At 36.8% G+C, this 20436-nt stretch overlaps 1 protein-coding gene across 12 annotated transcripts in view; it reads right to left on the bottom strand.

Annotated features, from left to right (window-relative positions):
• Window positions 1-250: 250 nt before the first annotated feature.
• The window catches only part of MBNL2 (muscleblind like splicing regulator 2), a 201897-nt gene continuing 181711 nt past the window's right edge, over window positions 251-20436 (bottom strand). For 6 of the 12 annotated variants that reach the window (XM_043996340.1, XM_043996339.1, XM_043996344.1 and 3 more), the window contains one exon: window positions 251-3071. In XM_043996340.1, coding sequence (XP_043852275.1) covers window positions 3057-3071 — 15 coding nt within the window. In that variant the 3' untranslated portion in view covers window positions 251-3056. The remainder of the gene's footprint in view (window positions 3072-20436) is intronic. The other 6 variants (XM_043996335.1, XM_043996337.1, XM_043996346.1 and 3 more) reach the window with 1 other exon arrangement.

Genomic DNA, 20436 nt, shown 5'->3' with positions numbered 1-20436 from the left:
CTCATCCAAAATGTACCTTTTAAAATTTAAAATAGATATGTACACATGGACATACCATGCCTACCTGCAGCCCACCCACCTCCACACAGAAAAAATGCCTTTCGCATTGTTATTTGTTGAATTGTTGAAGACCCTAACAGTATGGCATGCATTAGGGTTGTCCACCACCCTTGGCTGGGGATACCCAAAGTTTTACTCGGTTGAATTTGGTCAATTTGTCTCAGCACAGAAAGGAAGAATGACTATAATATCCTTTTTAAATGCTTCTTTTATTTCATTGGTTGCACATTGGGTGAGTGAACTCAATATTACAACTGAAACATAGAATTGATACAAATTAGACTTCTGTTTACATGGAAAGGTAATGAATGAGGGCTTTCGGTAAGTGTTACTGAAAGATTTAGTAGAAGTGTTGTCAGTGGAGTGATTGAGGTGAATGTTGTGGTGAAGTGCTGTTAAATGACTGAAAACCAATAATGAAATGCTGTTCTCAAAATAAGTGGAGATCCAGTCTCTTAACCACAGCATTTTCTGAACTGATATTTTCTCATCTTGGATTCTGGTGATTTTGTTTTTGTGATTAAACAAAGCATTTAAGATTTATTCATCATAATCAGACTCTTCTGAATATAAACAAACTTTTGGCAAATAATATTTATACAGAAAAATAGTTTTAGATCCTCTCAAATCCCAGAATTATTCTATAAAATTACATTATAAATAAATAAAAAGCAAAATCTGTTGTACATATATTTGTACATCTATGTAATTACCTTGCCTCCTCCTTACTGTTAATGGTATCCTTATGGTCCTTTTGCATAATATAGTCACAAATTCTGGAAAATGGATATCTTATTAAAAATACAGTCTTTTCTATTTCTTGGGAGGTGTATATGTGATGCTTTTTGATGGTTTATCTTAAAGGGCTGAAAATAGTTGTGTAATAGTTATTTTAAAAAATCAAAATTATGAAACAATAACATGAAAGACAATGTTATAACAAGTAGTCTACAAAAATATTTCAGTGATGCTCATAATTTACCTTTTAGTTATGTGTACTAAGTTTTCAAGGAATCTAAATGAACAAGTATTAAAAAAATGAACAAAAACAACTTTGAATGCTATAGGCAAGTTGTAGCATAACTACATTGTTAGAGTTGAGAAAAATTACAAATACTAATAGTATATAATGGTAAAACTACCAAAGTAATAAAAGTTTAGATACAATATTTTCCCACAAATTAAAACAAATGTAACAGTACAAGCACTATGTTAGATTACACTTAGATTGTGATTTTTCTCTTCTTAGGGTGATCAGATTTATGACTTAAATATAAATAGATAGGAATTAGACTCTGAGCAACATGAGTTAAAATGGCAGATCTTTTTTTGAGACAAATCATGACACAGTTAGTGTCTCTAGTTTTCAGAATTGGCAGTGATGCCAACATTTAAAATATTTTACATTCAATCTGAAAAGTTTAAGTCAAAATACTGCAATCACTAATATGCTCACAAAATAAAGGGATGTTTTAAACAATTACACATCATATTCATTTATTACAGCTGTTTTGTTTTTGAAACAATAATTTAAAGACTATGTAGGTATTGTATCGGACGTGTGCAACATATAAAATGTGAAATATGAAATATTTGGTACAATAGTGCTTAAAATAAATTTCAAAACAAACTTTCTGAACAAAATTTAATTGTATCGCTATAACCTTGAAGATCAACCAAGTATTTAAAAAAGTAAACAACATTAAAATCTGTTTCATCCATATATAGTATATATGTATGTGTATATATAATATGTATGTACTTGTATTAAAGGTTTTTTTATATTTTTGAGACATAAAATATGCTTTAAGGTGAAAAGATTAAAAGAACTATTTTTTTCCATGCTGTAGTCAGTTACAACCCTTTAATTCAACTTTTAAAATGTAAAACAGTAATGGATTTTTAAAAGTGAAACTATCTACTTTTTTCGTTGTTTGTTTACATAGTAATTTAGATTAAAGTCACAGTCAGATTTTAAGTGACTAACCTCAGATTTACTTAAATTAGAATATTATACAGATCTCCTCACCTACAGCTTCTTTATTTTACTACATACATCTTTAGTTTCAAAGTGTTATTCTGTGACAGGCAACCGGATGGTGAGTTTGAAAGACTAATCACTTAGATTAGGTTGTTGGCATTGGCCTCCTCTCCTTCAAGCTGGATGAAGTCTGGCAAAATTTAGGCACTTCTGCAAAGTCTCTCTTATAAAACAACATTAAAAATATATTTGTAAAATAATACCTTCAAGACTTTGTTGGTTGGGGGTATGAAGCTCATACCGTGCAAAGTTTTTGTTTCTTTTAATCTATTTCTCTTATTCTAGAATCCCATGATTCAACACAACATCTCCAGGCAAGCCAAACACTATGCTTTGATGCATCCCCAGAACTTGTGCTTGTCCTTGGATTTTCCATTAGAATTTGAGACCTGTAGGACAGGTCTTAGTTTTACTTCACTTCTTTCTTTGCTGCAGCATCATCTCACTGAGAAGTGAACACTTACCCTTTGATTAAGTGGGCAAAGGAAACGTTAATAATTCGACTGAGAATTTAACCTGCACTTGGGACAGGTTGGAACCAATGCAAACTGATTATTGCTAAATTTGAAATGTTCTGAGTCTGAAAAGAAGAAATTGGTTGGGCTTTCTGCATCAGCTATAGTTATGGAGATAAGACAATATTCCTAGGACAGAAAACCATGTTTAGAGAACTTTTGAAAGTAAACTTTACCCTTTATGTCTTTAAACATCACAGCTGGCATCAGGTAGTTAACTATTTTAGGTTGGAATATACTAAGCATACCATATTTAATACTCATATATGATATAGCAGCACTAGCTTCTTAGAGTTTGTGATCTGTCCAGAAGAACTACATTTTTATTTAGCATGCAGTTTGTGGCAATTCTATCGAGGAGGAAACAGGATAGTATGTACAGTAACAATGTTTTGTTATTCTCAATGCGGTTTCTTGGCATTCCATTCCATTTCTGCTGATTATTTCAGTATTATCTGTTAAAGGGGAAAAAAATCACTGTTAGATATCCTTTTGTGAAAACTAAAAAATAAAACTGCAAATTCATGCATGGGGCTTGTCAAAATGGAGTCAATTCTATGGGATTTTCATCAGCTTCTTAGAACTGGGTATGAATATAATGAATACACAAAACCACCCTTAATTCTGCAGCAAAGTGGCTACATGGCACACTACTTTTGATAATTAGATCACTATGAAGAATGCCACTTTCAATGCAAATAAAATTTGTGTCCCCCCGCCCCTGGCCCCATATTTTCTACAAGTTTGTTTTCCTTTTCAGCATTATGGCATGTCCACACAAGGGATCACAGAATCATAGATTTTGAGCTGGAAGGGACCTTGGAGCCTATCAAATCCAATCCCCTCATTTTGCAGATGAGGAAACTGAGTCTGAAAGAGGTTTAGAGACTTGCCCAAGGTCAAGCAGCCAGGAAGTGTCTGAGGCAGGATTTCAGCTGAAGTATTCCTGATTCCAGGTCCAACACTCTATCCACTGTACCACCTAGCAGTCTTATAATGGGTTAGGTGATACATGCATTGTTTTCTGATCCCCTTCCCCCCCCTTTTTTTGGTGAGGCAATTGGGGTTAAGTGACTTGCCCAGGGTCACACAGCTAGTAAGTGTCAAGTGACTGAGGCCGGATTTGAACTCAGGTCCTCCTGACTCCAGGGCTGGTGCTCTATCCACCGATCCCATTCCTTTTTAAAGTGACCCAGATCTTTTTTCTGTATACCCAATTCATCACAAATTCATATCTGCCTACTATCCATGATATTCAGAGAACTTGTATATGTGTATTCATATGCATATACATATATAGCATACATACATGTATATATGAGAGAAGTCGAATTCTTTTTCCTAAGTTGACTAACATTCATTCACTGATTACCATGATAAAATTGGAGATGTATTTTAATAGAAACAAATTGTGACCAAATATATAGTATAAATCACTTTGTGAATTTTAAAGTCTTGTGTTTAAATGAAAAACATAATTTTCTAATAATTGAAATTTGTTCTAAATTAATTGAAACATTTTAAAAAATACATGGAAACTGAAAATTTAATGCAAAACTCTTGACCTCTAAGGTCCCTTATAGTTTTAAAATCCTATGATTCAAGGTCAATGGAAAGGGAGATATATCCTAGACGCACCCTTTATATTTAGTCTATTATATATAGCTGTCTTTAGAGATATTTTGTTTTAGAAATCCGAGCTTCCAGCTATTCCTGCCAAAGTGGTTTACTGTGTGTCATATTTCAGCCAATGATTTATTTATTTAAAGTCCCAAAGTTTTTGTTTAGGAAATATCTTTTTTTTTTCCCCTTTTATTCCCCAGGGCAATGAGGGTTAAGTGACTTGCCCAGGGTCACACAGCTGGTAAGTGTCAAGTGTCTGAGGTCAGATTTGAACTCAGGTCCTCCTGAATCCAGGGCCGGTGCTTTATCCACTGCGCCACCTAGCTACCCCCAGAAATATCTTTTATAAATTCTTTATATAGTAAGGGTCTTCCTGCAGAGTGGAAGATTATTTATCCAGTCAATGAGCCATTCCCTTCCAGCACATTTTATGAGTCTAAGAACCTTGAATTCCTTCAGGTAGTTTCCCTTTAAGTGAATACAGCCCATATTTTGTAAAAGCATAGTTTTAGTACCCCCAAATAATATTACGGTAAGTAAATACAAGTGTTCCTTAATGGAACACAATATCATTCAGTGGCATCTTGAGTTTACAGAAAGGAGAAGCAAGGAAAGAACTCTGCTGAAGCTGCCTATAGACAGCTATTAATGGAAAGCTACATCTTGAGATGGTAAGTTTGCTTCTTTTATCAATTTCAACTGTTATCATCTTCTTTTGATATGATCACTAGGACTTTAGTTTTGGGGGGAAATTGCACTCTTTGTTTAGCTGTGTACTCTTAGATCTGTATTTGGAAAAGCAAAGATATAGTGCATATCCTTAAAAAAAAAAAAAACTGGAACACTACCCATATCCTCCACATTGGTAGATTTTAACTATATATTTACATCTGGGCATACAGTTATTGTATGTTAATTGTTTAGTTTCTTCATTTAGCTGCAACACTTCTTAAGCAGTTTGTGTTCCAATGTGTTAAATCATATACCTTTAACATTTTATTTTAAACTACTAAGAGCCTCTTGATAATCCCTATGAGGTAAATATCTTGCCATATAATGTTGTGATTCTTGAAAAAATGTTTTCCTTTTAGAATTGATTTATAATCAGGCCTATATGATGAAAAGAAAAGGCCAAATGGGATAAAACGTGAGCTATAATAACAGAACTCCTGATACACCTGGAGAGAAAGCATTCTGCAGAAAACATAGCAATGGGCAGATCACAACAAAGGTATTTTCAGCATGTACCCTAAAAGAAATCCATAACAAAGTGTTTAGTTACTCAAAGGACCTAAAACAACTTTTGGGTTCTGGGTTTAACAAAGAAATATGCAAGACCACCCACCTTTAATTAGACTGTAAGTCAGCATTGCACATAAGTACAAAGCATTTATTTACTAGACTCATCCATGCCATTCTCACTCCAGGCCCCAGGCTACACTGTCTGAATTATATGGATAGTGAAATAAATCAAAACAACATCCTGGACTATTGAAGTCTCTTAACTATTACTTGTCTCTGACATGTAAGGGAGAAATAACTGTCTTCATATTTAGAACCATTTGTTCATTGTATATTGTTGGTTGCATGGTTGCATATTTCTTTCCTAGCACTGAACAAAAGGCCAAGATACAAGGTGGTCCATTTTAAATGGGGACCACTTTTTTAACTTGAGGTGGATTTCCATATCTGGGTGTCAACAAGTATTCCTCCTGATTCCCCCTCCTTCACCCCCCCCCCATTCTGGCCCTGTGAGGCATTGTGGATCTTCCTTCTGTCATCTGTCTAATTTTTTTTTAAAGTTCTTTTTTTTTTTTTAAGTGATAAGTTAAGTGACTTGCTCAGGGTCACACAGCTAGTAAATGTTAAGTGTCTGAGGCCGGATTTGAACTCAGGTACTCCTGACTCCAGGGCCGGTGCTCTATCCACTGCGCCACCTAGCCGCCCCACACCTGTCTAATTTTGTGCTCTGAGTTTAGTTTGTGGCAGGGCTTTGACTAGTATTACACCAGTCTGGACAATTGCCTGCTTGAAATAAAACTCCATACATGTATGAGAAGAGCTCAACTTTTGTCTCAAGTGATGGTTTGAAATCTAAGTCCCCAGAAAATTTTTTCAAAAGGACCCATTTTCAGTTTACTATGTTCATTGAGGATGGTTCTCTTTTTTGTGATCACCAAGAAATTCAAAGACAGCATTTACACGTATGAGTCTATCATTTTCAAAGCAAGTCATAGAACTTGTGACAATCTTCCTTGGTCTAACTTGTCACACAGGCCAGAGTTTTGTAAGCATGAAGCTGTTCCTGTTCTCTTCAAGGGGTTGTCTTCATTACCACAGGGAAGTTTTCCTTCCATGCTCTGACTATTTATCTCTTTTCCAGTTGCAGGAGATGCTGGGAGTAACTCCTAGGACAGTTCTTTTAATTATTTAACATGGTACTTATCCATATAGATGGGACAATAACATGATGAAGAGAAGAGAGAAATTCTTAACTCCAATTTTACCTCTTTGCTTTATCAAGGAGAAACTATCTTCAGACTAGGAAGGACAGAACAAAAATGGTCAAATTCATAAATGAAAACCAAAGTAAGTAAGAGGATGCTAAGAGAATGCTTAGCTGCCTTCAGTGAAGTCAAGTCACCTGCTATAAATTATATCTCTGAGTACTGAACAAACTTACTGATGTGATTGCTGAACTGTCAATAATCTTTGAGGAATATATGGGTAACACAACAGGTACCTCAGGACTGTTGCAGATGAGCAAATGCTATCTTAATTAAAAAAAAACTCAAAAGTTTAGTAGGTAAATTACCTCAGACTTTAGGCCAATGAACATGGTGATGATTGTTGGTAAAATTTCAGAACAGATTATAAAAGGAATGGTGTGTGTGTGTGTGTGTGTGTGTATGTATACATGTGCACCTTATATATAGTATAGCCGGATTTCAGACTAGCATTCATGATACCTGTGTGACAAGAAATATAGTATCATCGGGCGGGTTTTAAACCGATCAACTAGACCTGAACAATGTTGATTAGTTGGGTAATCTAAGGTTCTTTGATTTAGCTCTTTGATTTATGATTTTTATATATGACTTAAATTAAGGTATAAATGGAATGTGAATCATATTTTCAGATGACACAAAAGTTGTGTAGTTAGCTAACACATTATGACAGAATCAGGATATAAAAAGATCCTGACCAGTTAGAATGGTAGGTTGAAGATAACAAAATGAGAGAGGTAAATATATTTATTTAGTTTCTTTCTTTTTTCTCTTTTTGGTGAGGCAAGTAGGGTTAAGTGACTTGCCCAGGGTCACACAGCTAGTAAATGTCAAGTGTCTGAAGCTGGATTTGAATTCAGGTCCTCCTGATTCCAGGGCCAGTGCAAGAGTTAAATATAAAGTGCTGAACTTTGGTAAAATTTTTTTAAAAAAGCATTTCAACTGCAGACATACAGAATGAGCATGGAGGATATAAACTGAAAGCAATTCAGAGGGAAAAGACCTGGGCATTCTAGTGGACTGCAAGCTTTGTAGGAATCAGCAGTGTGACCTGGTGGTCAAAAGTTACAACACCATTTTTAATATAAGTATTGTATTCAGACAAGAGGAGGTGATAGTATCACTGGACCCTGCCCTTGTCAGACCACCTAGAGGGTACTGTCATGTGCAACTTTGGATATCCCTTCCAGGAAGGGCATACAAGAAGCTAGAAAGAATCCAGAGGAAGCAGCCAGGATAGTCTGAGAATTGAAAACCATTACTATTAAAATACTCCTGAAAGGTCCTGGGGATATCTGACCTAAAGAAAAGACTTGATTGGGGGGGGGCAGGGGAAGGAAATGATGACAATCTTTAGTTATGAGAGTCTTTAAATATCAGAAGAATTGGAGAAGGGAGTAGATTTGTTCAATTTGGCCAAGGAAGGCAAAAGCAGGACCTAGGACAGGCAAAAGTTATCAGGAGAGAGATTCTAGCACAGTGAAAGGAACATCTTCTTGAAAATGAGAGCTGTCTGAAAATGAGATCCCCCATGGGCTCTGGATTTCCCCCTTGAGAAAGATGTTTAAGTAAAGGCTGAATGAATTGTTTCATTACTATGGCTGGGGTTTAAGCTATAGGTAGAGATTAGATTAGGTGAACCTATAAGATCCCCTCTGGCTCTAAAGGTCTGTGATGACAATCTTTACAGTTTTAGGAAATGCCAGTCATTCCACTCATTCCACTCATTGAGATACCTTAATAATTCTGGTCCTTCCTGCCAAAGAGTAGATGGATGATGTGCCAGCTTTTTAATGCATTTGACCTTGATTCATCAGATTAATGATAGATCCCAATTCATAAATCTACCATACAGAAACAGTTAAACTTTTAAATTTATATGCAAAGATAGCCATCAAGTAATACTTATTAAATTATTATGTCAAAGCATTGAACATAATATCCTACTCAGAATAAATTAAGATTTTATGGGTAGAGTCTTGATTTATATAGTAGACATCTTGAAAAGTTGAACTGAAACTGGATCATACTTTAAATGCTCTTTGAAAGCATGTTATGTAAAGTCAGGCTATGGCAAATACTTGTATAACAAAACATTCTTTTAAAAATGAATAATAACCATCTAAATTGCCTGAACTGGAAGTTCGGGTTGCCATATACTGTATTTACTTAACCTGAGGCACAGTCGTTGTAAAAAGTTCTGAATTTGAAGTTAGGAATTATTAAAGTCTGAATCTTGGCCCTGCCACCTGCTGACTCTGTAACCCAGAACATGCTTCTCCTCTTTGAGCCTCAGTTTTCTTAACTACAAAATGAAGATAATAATGCTTTTCCTACTAACTTCACATGGCTGTGAGGAAAGCACTTTGCAAACCTCAGAATGCTACAAAAAAGTGAGTTGTTATTTTCTTTGTTTTCCTAAGACTGGCTAAAGTAGCACAACCACTTTCTTATTGTTTGGGGAAATTGTATTTCTTATGCAGAATATGTTTATTATGTAGCAGAATCTGGTTGGAAGATCTGTATAGCCCATCTGGTTCGACCTATACCTGACTAAGAACCTCCTCTATCCAATTACTATCAAGTGGCCATCTAGATGCCACTTGGAAACCTCTACTCAAGGAGAATTTTTTCCTCAGATCAAGCTAGGACTCTGTGATTTCTATGCATGGCTCTTAATTGAACCCTGTAGCCAAGCTGAACAAGTCTAGTTTTTTCATGTGACAAGACTGTCAAACACTTGAAGATATGTTATAATCCCTTCACACCCCTGCTTAGGTTGTCTTTTCTCTAGGTTAAGCATGCTGGAGAAGGATGATCCATTTTTTGGTTACTAAGATCAATTACAACAGTTCTGAACATCTGGAAGCTCAAGTTAACAAACCAAGAAAATCCCAAATGGGGGCCTGAAGAGTTGGACATGACTGAAGAATGAGTGATCGACAACAAAGCATACCTGAGTTCCCTCAGTATGATATGCTGTCTAGTCCCCTCACCTTGCTGGCCATCTTTCTTTGGACACACACAACACCTCTTCCTAAAATATGGCACTTGGAGTTGAAGAGTGTTCTATATTGTTGCATGACCAGGGCAGAAAATGATTTCGGACACTGTGCCTTCTTAGGGCAGACTAGAAGAATATCTTGTGGTGGGAAGAGTGCTAGATCAAGAGTCAGGAGGACCTAGTTTTGAATCTGGCCTCTGACACTTACTGTGTGACCCTAGACAAATAATTTCTCTGAACTTCGGTTTCCTCATTTGCATAATAGCATCACCTGCCTCAAAAGGATGTTTCTAGGATCAAGTGGGGAAAAAAGCATATAAAGCATTTTGCAAACTTTAAAATGATACATAAATGTTAGCTACTTCCATATGAATCTGTTGATTACTTTTTTTTTTTAGTGAGGCAATTGGGGTTAAGTGACTTGCCCAGGGTCACACAGCTAGTAAGTGTTAAGTGTCTGAGGCCAGATTTGAACTCAGGTCCTCCTGACTCCAGGGCCATTGATTACTCTTTAACTTGAAGCCTACCAAAATCCAGAAACCTTTCATAGAAACTGTTATCCAAACATGAAATTGGTTATTTGAACTGAAGTACAGAATTTTACATATGCTACTATTAATAAAGTTTAATTTTATTAGATTCAGTCCATTTTTTCTAGCCATTGTTCTCTTCTTGGAATTAATTAATACCTGCCATCTGTAAATTTGACAAGTATGCCATCTGTGCCTTCATCCAAGTCATCGATAAAAATATTGAACAGAAAGGGCTAACGACAGATTCCAGGAACCTTCCAGCAAAGATCTATCTCCCTTCATTTTGACCTTAGTCAATCAATGACTATTTTTTGGGTTCATTTAATCAATACATATAACTATTATCATCTAGCCTACTTTTCTCCATCTTGCTCTCAAGCATAGCATGAGAAAATTTGCCAAGTTCTTTTTTGAAATCTAGCTATATTATGTTTCTGACATTCTCTTGATCTACTCATCTACACATTACAAGATAATATCAGTATTCAAAAAGACCTTGACATGTATCCTGTAAAAAATGGAAGTGTAGTTTGGGATAACTGTTTTTTATGAAAACATGCTTGATATCACTGAGTACATCCCTTCTCTTTCCAGAATTTTCACACACCATTCCTTTGGTAATATATTAAAAAATTTTGCCACTGTAATTGAAGTTGTGCCTAACAACCTATAAATCTGCCATCTTTCCTTAAAAAAAAAAGTGTCAGAAGTGTTTTGAATTTAAAATATTAGATTACCAGTTTGACCACTTCCTATTCAGAAAGGGGTTTGTTTTTCCCTTTCTTTAAAAACATGTAATTCTTTGTTTTTCTTACTGGTCACTTTCTTTTCAAAAATCCATCTTTTGGTTACTAAGATCAATTACAACAGTTCTGAACATCTGGAAGCTCAAGTTAACAATTCTCTATATAGATCGGGAAGGGTTGGGTTTTTTTTAAGTTTTATTCAGGAGTTTTTTGTTTTGCTTTGTTTTGCAGGGCAATGAGGGTTAAATGACTTGCCCAAGGTCACACAGCTATTAAGTGTCAAGTGCCTGAGGCCGGCTTTGAACTCAGGTCCTTCTGAATCTAGGACCAGTGCTTTATCCACTGCATCACCTAGCTGCCCCCTGGGAGGTAATTAAAAAAAAAATCTTTAAAGTTACATTTTGAATCTGGGCTCTTCTGAAAATTTCAATTTTCTTTTAAGAGTCTGGCAGTGATAAAGTCTGACTAGTGTCTATTGACATGAAAGACAATTTCTAAGGGTAAACTGTACGTGAATACAGATGTAGTATAGTGAAGAACCGTCTGATTCTTACCTACTGCAGATTTGAGAACACAAGCGTTATAGTTGAAATACTACTGGCTTTGGAGTACAAATCCACGGATTTAGCTTTTGGTACCTTGAGCAAGTCACTTTATATCTTTTTTCCCCTTCTATCTTGCCATCTATAAAATGACAGGGTTGACTAGGTCACCTTTAAGGTTTCATGAAAGCCATGACCCTTTGATTGCTTTTTTCTTCCACTAGATTTTTATAAGACATGACAATGCTGTCCCCCTAGTGCTCAAAGGGAGAGTAAAGTCTTTCTCAACTACTCTGTGACCTTGGGCAAGTCACTGAAACTTTCTGAGCCTGAATTTACTGATCTATAGAATTAAGGGTTTTGATTAAATGGTCTCATGTCTCTTTGAACTGTACAATATTATGAAACTGGATTAGCCACAGAATATTGGAATTAGGCCTTGCTGCCAAAGAACAAGGTAAAAGTGAAAGGACAGGGCTTTTTTTTTTCTTTTCTTGTGGGATTCCACAACTTTTTTTCTATGGAAAATTGTATCTTTAGCTTATATTTTTCGAGTGACCTCCTTCAGTCCATTAGACTGTAAAATTTTAAGAACAAATATAAATTCATATTTTATCTTAAATGAGATTTTCAGTAGTATTAATTTGATATTCTGTTGTTGTTTTCTTCTTCTTTTGAAAGTCCTTGATATTTTCCTGGTGCTTTTATCATGAGGCTTTCTTAACCACAGCTAATTAGATATACATATACATTAGATATACATATGAATATATATAATTAATTAATCCTTACTTCTCTGATCCAATAGATTAATAATTAAGCGATTGCTGAAAATATTTTATCATTTTGTGGTTAACTATGAGACCAAAGCATCAGGATACAACCTGAATTCATTAGCGCAGGCCAGAAATATACACATTTATCAGAAATAAGTATGTCTTTGAGGCTGGAACCCCTACTTTACCAATCAGCATCATTTATTCAAGCAATAAATCCCAAACCCTAACAATGTGTATACTTTTTTTAAGAGCCTGTATAGAATTAAAAAAAATATTTATTGCCTATTTTAAAATGTGATTAATTAAATCTAGACCACAAAAGCAACCTGGATATCTCATCAGTGATTTATTTCATTATGCATTCTTAGCCAAAGCATTAGCTGGATCTCTCAACTTAACAGTCAAGGTTTTCTTTGTGCCACCTCTTTAAACGAGTAGCAATTTAAAACTTTGTATGTTCATGTCCAGAGTACTATATATGACAGTTTTATCTAGATCTTTGCAGTATAACATTACTAGTCCCATTTTGCTGATCTAAAAATTATGGCAAAAGGAAGTTTTATTTTATGGATACCCTAAGCATACTTTGCCCAATGTACCTAGTGTTCTCAAGGCTAAAAAGGAGCATTTAATTTTTATTTCCTGTGTGGTTCTTTGTCCTCTCTACCAAGAAATGCTTTATGATTATGCCTATCTGAAGTGGACTTATTGTAGGGACCAGAGTATGTTTGATCAGTGATGACAGCAGTTCTATGATACTCATTGCACCCCTTGTCATTATAGAGTGCTAGTGGAGACAGGCAAAAGGAAAGCTTTTCCAATCCAGCCCAGAGCATGGGAGCAAAATGCAAAGCAACAGTCAGGAGCCACGGGCAATAGTGCTGGATGGGAGAAAATAGTGGCCACTCTGAACAGTTGCATGGGGTGTAGTGGCTGAGCCGTTTCTAGGGGCTGGTGTGCCTCCCCTTCTCCAATATTTATACCAGGGTTAACCAACCTCTCCCACGTGGATATTCTCGGTGGGCTGCCTCTGCAGGCTCAGCTGCTACCCAGTAAGTAGCCCTTTCCCAGACAATTAACAGCCAGTCAAATCTATAGCTTTTCTGTCCCCTTTTTTGAGAATCTGGCAAATTCCTACGCTATGAAGAAAATCAAATACAAAGAGGAAGATTCATTCATTATTACATCCTATACATGCTATTCTTTCAAATAAACTTTTTTTTTTTCAGTTATGGAAAACCAAGGATGAAAAGTGTGACTCCAAGTACAAAAAATGAGATATTTTCTATTTAGCAAATTGTTGGGTCAACCAAAATCCTGAACTGAAAGCGTAACTTTGAGTCCCTTTTTCCATAGAAAAGAGAACACAAGTAAGCATAGATGCTGCACAGATTTTAGAACATTAAAAATAAAATCATAACTGGTATCAATCAGACCATGAATTAATGACAACCTACTGTAGCATCTAATAATGATAATAGTAATAACATTAGCTAACGTTTATATAGCACTTTGATTTGGTACTCAAAGAAATCATATGAAGTGCTATTATTAATAATATGATATTGACAAACATCAGACCTAACAGTGACAGATAAGATCAAGAACTGGTCATTTACTAAAATGAATAGTTTACACTAATTCTCTATTAAGCAATGTCTACTACAAAGTCTCAAGTTGCATAGACTGAAAAAAGTAAAACACCCAAACAAACTAATGCTATATAGCAAAAGAGCAGTAGAATTGGATGAGATATCAAAGGATCTACTTAACCATTCATCTCTAAGTACTGACATATGTAGGAATTATTCAGGTCATCAATATGGTATTAACCTTATTTTGTCAGAGGCAAAATATTCCATCAAGTTCAGTGGCCACATTTTGAGCACCAAGTCAAATAATTCTGAAAGGTATGATCCTAAGGAGTGCCTATTATTAACTTATTTCAAAATGGAAGCATTCTACATGTTACTTTATTTGGCTTTTTTTTTTTTTTTGTGAGGCAATTGAGGTTAAGTGACTTGCCCAGGGTCACACAGCTAGTATCAAGGGTTTGAGGCCAGATTTTAACTCAGGTCCTCCTGAATTCAGGGCTGGCGCTCTATCCACTGCGCCACCCGGCTGCCCCTACATGTTACTTTAAGCCACATTAATGTCAGAAGTCAGGCACTTAGGCATTCTGTCTAAACCACGGCTTAGCATTTACACAGGCATGCCTGCTAGCATTCGCTAAGGAAAACAAGTAACTAATTCTGATTCTACAACTCCTTGAATGCTTTCATTATCTGCTCTATTAGAATTAAGGGCTACTCAACAATAAGCATTTGAGGTAAAAGTTGAGAAGGATAGGAATAGGGGAAATGGGGAAATGTTGCATTATAATATTAATTCTGTTTTTCAAGTGTAGGCAGGAAAGAACTGTGAAGGATTTTATTAGTACATGGCTTGATCAAGAGATACCCTCAATCTTTTAAAAAATATATATGCAAGTACTATCCTTTGTATATATGACTGCTGATTTACCAGCAGTAAGATTTATCATAGGATTTAGAACTGGAATGCACCTTAGAAATCATCTAATCTAACCCCCTTCATTTCTTTTTAATTTTTTTTTGTAGGGGAGGCAGTAGGGGTTAAGTGACTTGCCCAGGTTCACACAGCCAGATTTGAATTCAGATCCTCCCGACTCCAGGATCAGTGCTCTATCCACTGCACCACCTAGCGGCCCCATTTCCTTCATTTAATAGATAAAGAAGTTGAGACACAGGGACTTTATGAAATACCCATGTTCCCCAGGTGTCATGGAGTCATAGTTGGAAGGGGGTTTCAGGGTCATCTAGTCCTATCATTCTGTCATTCTCACAAGTTCTGCTAAGTAGTCATTTAGCCGCTGCTTAGCTTAGTCCAGTTTTGGATAGCTCAAATTATGAAAAAAGTTTCTCCTTTCATTCAGTCAAAAGGGGAAGCGTTGCTTCTGAAGAGATGTGATTCAAACCCAAATCCACTTGATGCCAAATCCAGTGTTCTTTTTTATAATACTTCCCTATTTGTAAAAGGAATATACTTAGAGATCTGTTTTTTTAACATGATGCATGGTGTGAACTGATCCATTCATTTTCTCTCACCCAGTTCCCATTGTGCTCCCAGTGGTCAATGGCATACACATATAAAGAGGCTAGCCAGAGCTATGAATGCAGTCTGTAGGAGAATCTTTTCTTTGTTAATTAACTATATGACTTTTGTGCGATTACATCTGTCCACTTGACTTTTCTCTATACCAAACACCTTCTAAGCACCTAGCCCCCTTTGACTAGATTTTAAGATAACCACAATTAACAAATGAAGTGATTTTGAAGTTGATCCAGACTAATAAAAATTGAAGGATTTCCTTTAGCCAGAAAGTACCATTGTAAAAACTAGAGCTCTCTTCAGATTAAGTGACTTTTTCAGGAATCATACATTGTTCCTCAAACTGAACTTTGAGATGACTGATCCAGAAATACCCACATTTTTTTTTTAAAGTAATGATGCTCATTTCAAACATCAGAAGTCACAAAGTGATTGCCCTTAATGTCAAGTTCAGCAAGAACTCTCTTCCTGTTCATTAAATCACTGAAGAAAATTAAGAGCAAAGGCCAACGGCTCTATAAATCCAAACCACAAAACAGCAAGGAGAAATGGATGGAGGAAGTCTTCTGACGGACAGCTTCCAAACACTGCCTTTTCAAAACTATGTTACAGTGAGGCAGTTAAACTATACCGTATTTACTAATTGTAGATAGAGCCAGAACTAAAACCAGGCCACCAGAGCCGTGTTCCAGATGCTAGCATTTCAGGGGACACAGGTGGACCTGCTTCTTACCCTTCACTCCCTTCCAGCATCCTTGAAACCCAGACTATCACCACTGCCTCTGTGACCTGTAGCTCTTATGTTTCTCTCAGTAGGGTGAACAACCGTTCCCTTCTTTCTCCCTTCCTCCCCCCTGCCCCACCCCCCACTTAGCTGCTTGGTCTGTGGAACTGAATCACAAGGGACCCCCAGGATCAGTGGATGGTGGATCAGAAGCAAAGCCACCTCAGCATGGTTTTCTGCTATCTGACCTCCACAGTGAATTGTCTTTCTCTCCCCTAGTCATTATTCTCTTTGGCTTCATTTCCAGTGAGTCCTCTGTGAACCTTCCTCTGTATTGATTTAGTGAAAAGATAACCAAATTCAGAGACTGAAGACCTAAATGTCTCTGTCAACTACTACATTTATGACATTCATCAAATCACTTTATCTGTTTGTTTGTTTGTTTTTTAGTGAGGCAATTGGGGTTAAGTGACTTGCCCAGGGTCACACAGCTCGTAAGTGTTAAGTGTCTAAGGCCGGATTTGAACTCAGGTCCTCCTGAGCTCTATCCACTGCGCCATCTAGCTGCCCCCACTTTATCTATCTGGGACTCGGTTTCCTCATCTAAGTCTATGATTTCTTCTCAGAATCCTTCCACCTCCTGGTGCTCACTGAGATCTATCTTTCTGCTTGACACTTCTAGGAAGGGTTGCTTTATGAATGGAGCCCACTAGTGTTAAAAGCTTCTTTTTTTCTCCCCTCTGTTCCTGTGATTTCTCCCCCCACCCCTACCCCTACCCCTATAGCTGAGCAAACAGCCTGAAAAGAATCTATGTTGAGGGGGGAAACCCCCACTGTAATGGCTTGAAAAGAGTGTAATAAACAAGGCATTTGTGAGGTTGTGCAGGGCAGTTAAAGTTGAAAGAATTCAGTGGAACTGAGAATAGGAAGTCTCCTCCTGCCCTTCTCTGTCCTACATATACAACAGGAAGTGTGCCACATACAGGATTAAGTGCAAGAGGAGTCAAGTCCAGCTGGTAAGGAAGAGGGGTGTTCTGGGGTCAGGTGAAGAAAATTTCCTTCCTTCCTAGATTCCTTGGGAACCCAAGGTTGTACAACCCTAATCTCTAGCACCAAGAGAAAGATACAAATCCTATCTCCCCCTTGCCTCCTTAAAATAACTTTATTTCTGATAAAACAACAACAACAATGATACTAAATTGTATAGTTTTCTTTTAAAAGCAAGAGTGGGGGTAAGGAAGACCTGCCTCTTCTCCACCCACCCACCCACCCACCCGACTCCCTTATTTTCTGTCTTTTTTCTGTTCTTCATTAATAGTCTCTATTAGTGTTCCTTTATGCTTTCCTGCCCCCAAACCCATCTGTGTTTTACTATCCCCAATGTTTTACCAACTCTATTCTCTCCCCTTTAGTCTTCACCTGCTGTCTAGGCCAGCCACCACTGTTTGAACGTCTTGGGTTTTGGCTGCAGGGAGAACTCCGTGGAGCATTTTAGTTGGGGCAAGCTCTGAATTTGCTTCTGAAAGGCAGCTTAGAATTTGGGCTCAACTACAATTCTACACTTGAATGTTGCATGATTACTAAAAGCCAAAAGTGAAAGGCTTTATTGCCTGCAAAAAACACAAGATACCAGAAGTGAGGTAATGAATGAATGCACTGCTAATTATATGTGTTAATATATGAACACTTTGGAACAACTTTGCCTCGCCTAGTCTACAGCCACTTATAAACTGCCGAGATATGGAAAGGTCAAAGATAATTAAAGGGAGATTTAAAGACACGTTGAGAAGTAGCATTGCCAGTTATTTATAGAAAAAGGGGTATAGTGATGAGAAGGGCAGTTTGTGCTTTAGAGAACATTCGACTGCTTTGTTGTTTGTGTTTTTTTAGAAGTATTTCTATTTGTGCAGAAAGGGTTTCCAAGACTACCAGCTTAAACTGTGCTCCTTGGAGGAAAACTATAGCTGGTTCTACTTCGGAGAGGAGCAGCCTGCTGTTCAGCAAAATATCTGTAATATTTAGCAGATTTCTAAAGAGGTGTTTAGTCAGAATAATTGTTTTGCTGAAGAATAGCAAATCTATCACTATGGACTAACATATGGGCTTGGCTGGCTTCTCTAACTACTAGAATATTTGCAAAGTAAAATACAAAGCCCTCTGATGTCAGTGACGCATAATTTTGATGAAAAGATTCTTTTTTTTCCCTTGACATTTTCCATTCTGGTATATTTGACCAAAATTCTTTCAGCCATATTTCAGGCTGAGTGTGAAAAGTTACAGTTTCACAAATCATTAACAGCTGAACTTTAAAATGAAAAGAAATATATAGGAAAAAAAAGACCTCTCTAAGGACGGATATGCTGAGTCTTTATTGGAAATGTAGGTCATCTGGATATAAATCCGTCTGAATAGAAATTTTGTGTCTGAGAACAAACTTTCACCTCTCATATGGCTTCATGTCAAATCCATAAAAATTGAGACTTTTGGATGGCACAAAAATATATTTGGATCGGAATTTTTTTAGGAAGCATTTTGCCAAGAGTATTCTCAGATCTATTACAGACTAATGAAAAATCTAACTCTTTTCCAGATGAAGATATCCACATGAAAATGAAATAAACAGATGTTTATATATGTCATAGCATATTTTTATAGTGTAGTTATAATCTCAATGTATTAAATTAGGGTATGAAAATCAGTTTGGAATTAACCGTTAAAGAATTTAAAATGCTATTATGACAAGGCAGAAAAATGTTATTTAAGATATAGAAGACACCAGCTGCAGCACATTTAATTAATAAAATGAGTACTTGCACTTTGAAATTATTTCCGAAATCTGCATTGAAAGGATGTTTGTTCTGAGAGGGATAGGCAGTATCTTGGACTCAATAGGCTGCTCCCAATTTGAAGCAGCTTCATTCAAGGGGCCCCAGGACTTGAGGAGGGAAATAAAGAAAGGCTTTACTGCTGCCAGGGAATAAGCAATGGAAAATGGTTTATGCTGAAATTGGAAGGATGTTTCAAAGAGGAGACTGAAGTTATGTTCCAAGGGGAGTCACAGAAACTGGAACCTACCTGAAGTTAACGTAAGCTCCTGAATCCTACTTAAAATTGTGCCTCTGTCTGCACTGCCATTATGTAAGACTCAGAACCCTGTGCAGGGTCTGGCTACAGTTCCCACTTCAGCAGTGGAGCAGAATGTGTAATTCAGCCTTGGCTTTGAAGAGACTAAAGACAGAAAAACAACCAAATGCTCACATGTAGTGAAAGAACTGGGAGTAGCATTAAAATGAATGTTATGTAAGGAAAATGAAAATGTGTGCATTTCTTTGCATGTTGTGAAGATCCTGTATGTTTCTCATCTGGTGTGATGACACTGCCATCTAGCAAATTGACACCTTTCAGAAAGCAGTTCCATTTTCAAAACCACTGTACATTAAAGTGTCTTTTTCTCTGAGGTTGTTGTTGGTGGTGGGTGTGTGTGTGTGTATGTGTTTCTGTGTAGCAAGGTGGGAGATGAGTTAGAGGAGGCTATATATAATAACAGAACTGTAATGGCACTTCAAAGTCTCTTAGAAAAATAATGGCCTAATGTGTGGGGTGAAAGAAAGAATGTTGAATTGCAACTTGGGAGTTCCTGTCTTGGCTCTTCCACTAACCAGCTGTGTGACCTTGTGTGACCATCGCCCTATCTCCCTGGGATTCTATTTCCTCAACTGTAAAATAAGGGGCTATGCTAGATGCGTTGACATTCCATTCAGCTCTAATGTGTGGTTTGTGGTGTACCATATATATATAGTTTTTTAAATGTTGGTGGTCAAATTAGTTTGCCATCAATACTAGAGCTCTTCAGGAAATACTGCTGTGTCTGGGTGCATGGTTAATCAACTGGAGGAAGGAAGATGGTAAATAGCAAGAGTCTCACTTCTGTCTTTCATAATTAAACAATTCCCACCTCTTACCTTTTCAGCCCTATCTTACAACATTTTTTCCCCACAGTATTTATACCACTTTAATCTCTCTCTCTCTCTCTCTCTCTCTCTCTCTCTCTCTCTCTCTCTCTCTCTCTCTCTCTCTCTCCCCATATATATATTCCCAAATCTAGCACTCATAGTATCCATCTGGTACTTTAACTGCAATTAGAGTATTCTGCAATCAGGTAAGAAGTCATATTTGGATATGCCCTTAAAAACCTGAATTGAGCAAGATAAACTTTTCCACCTAATTACCCTT

This window comes from Dromiciops gliroides, chromosome 3, assembly GCF_019393635.1.
Source record: "Dromiciops gliroides isolate mDroGli1 chromosome 3, mDroGli1.pri, whole genome shotgun sequence".
Taxonomy (NCBI): Eukaryota; Metazoa; Chordata; class Mammalia; order Microbiotheria; family Microbiotheriidae; genus Dromiciops; species Dromiciops gliroides.
This window is presented reverse-complemented; position numbering and strand designations above follow the sequence as displayed.